Source organism: Gekko japonicus, unplaced genomic scaffold, assembly GCF_001447785.1.
Source record: "Gekko japonicus isolate JY-2015 unplaced genomic scaffold, Gekko_japonicus_V1.1 scaffold6524, whole genome shotgun sequence".
Classification (NCBI taxonomy): domain Eukaryota; kingdom Metazoa; phylum Chordata; class Lepidosauria; order Squamata; family Gekkonidae; genus Gekko; species Gekko japonicus.
In genome coordinates, this window is record NW_015165456.1 from 23,853 (window position 1) to 24,838 (window position 986).

General features: G+C 52.6%; 1 protein-coding gene across 1 annotated transcript in view; it reads right to left on the minus strand.

Moving 5' to 3' along the window:
* Positions 1-327, minus strand: part of LOC107109992 (zinc finger protein 665-like) — a gene marked incomplete at its 5' end in the record, with an annotated part of 7,297 nt that extends 6,970 nt beyond the window's left edge. The window contains one exon of the mRNA XM_015410700.1: positions 135-327. Within this exon, the coding sequence (XP_015266186.1) occupies positions 135-327 (193 nt within the window). The remainder of the gene's footprint in view (positions 1-134) is intronic.
* Between the last annotated feature and the right edge of the window lie 659 nt (positions 328-986).

The window sequence follows — 986 nt, forward strand, 5'->3', positions numbered from 1 at the left end:
ATTCCCTGCCCCTACTAATCTCCCTTCTGCGTTATACACGGGGAGAGAGAGGGAAGGATCAACAAAGGGGAAAAGCAAGGGTGCAGCAGACACCTGCAATAATCCAGGAACCATGGGGTTTCTTTTTTGCTTACCGTGGTTCCTAGGGTAGTCCTCCTGGCCTCCCACGCCGTTCTGAGACGAGGAGCCAGCAAGGAGCGTCCGACCTCGATCGGAGTCAAAGCGCCCCGGTGCGCTTCGGGAGAGAGCAGAGCTAACTTGCCAGGACTCCTCAGCGCGGCGTTGTGGGACTCGTCTGGTCTGTCGTTCCCCAGGGGTTACCCAGGTCTACGGCCCAACGAAGGAACAAAAGCTCTTCCGCGTTTGGGAATGGAGGGAACAACCGGGATGTCAGCAAACAGGGAAGCTGAAAAGCTACCTGATGCTGTCCTCCTCCACAATATCCGTGCTTCTTCTTATCTTCTCTTCAATTTTCTTTCCAATTCGAGTGCTCTGAGAGAGCACAGTCCACCACAACCTGCTCTGAAGGCAGGGCCAGAGAGACTGGGAATCTGAGGGACAAGCCCCTCCCTCTCCGTGCCTCAAGAGTCTGCCGGCCCTGCCTTTGGAGGAGGGAGGAGCTAACCCAGGAGTTTGGAGTCCAAAGGACTGCTCCACTCCTGGACCACCGGAGAAGAGGGTTTTAGCTTGACCTGTTTTACCAACAATGACTCCCTCTGCCAGACCGGGAATGACTTGTCCTACTACCCTGCGAAGGGCACTCCACAAGGTGAGAATATAACACACATTGTTACTCTACCACTGCAATACAATAAGAATAGTGGGGTTTACGCAAAAGATTTAGCTCCAGCATCTAAAAAATGAAAGGGCCATGTTTACATTAAGAAAGAGAAGCCAGTGTCGAACATTGCGAGATGAACCACCAGCAAAAAGAGTGGTTGCTGTCAATTCTGTACCACTGCCATAGGTAGAGGTGTTCCTGCCTC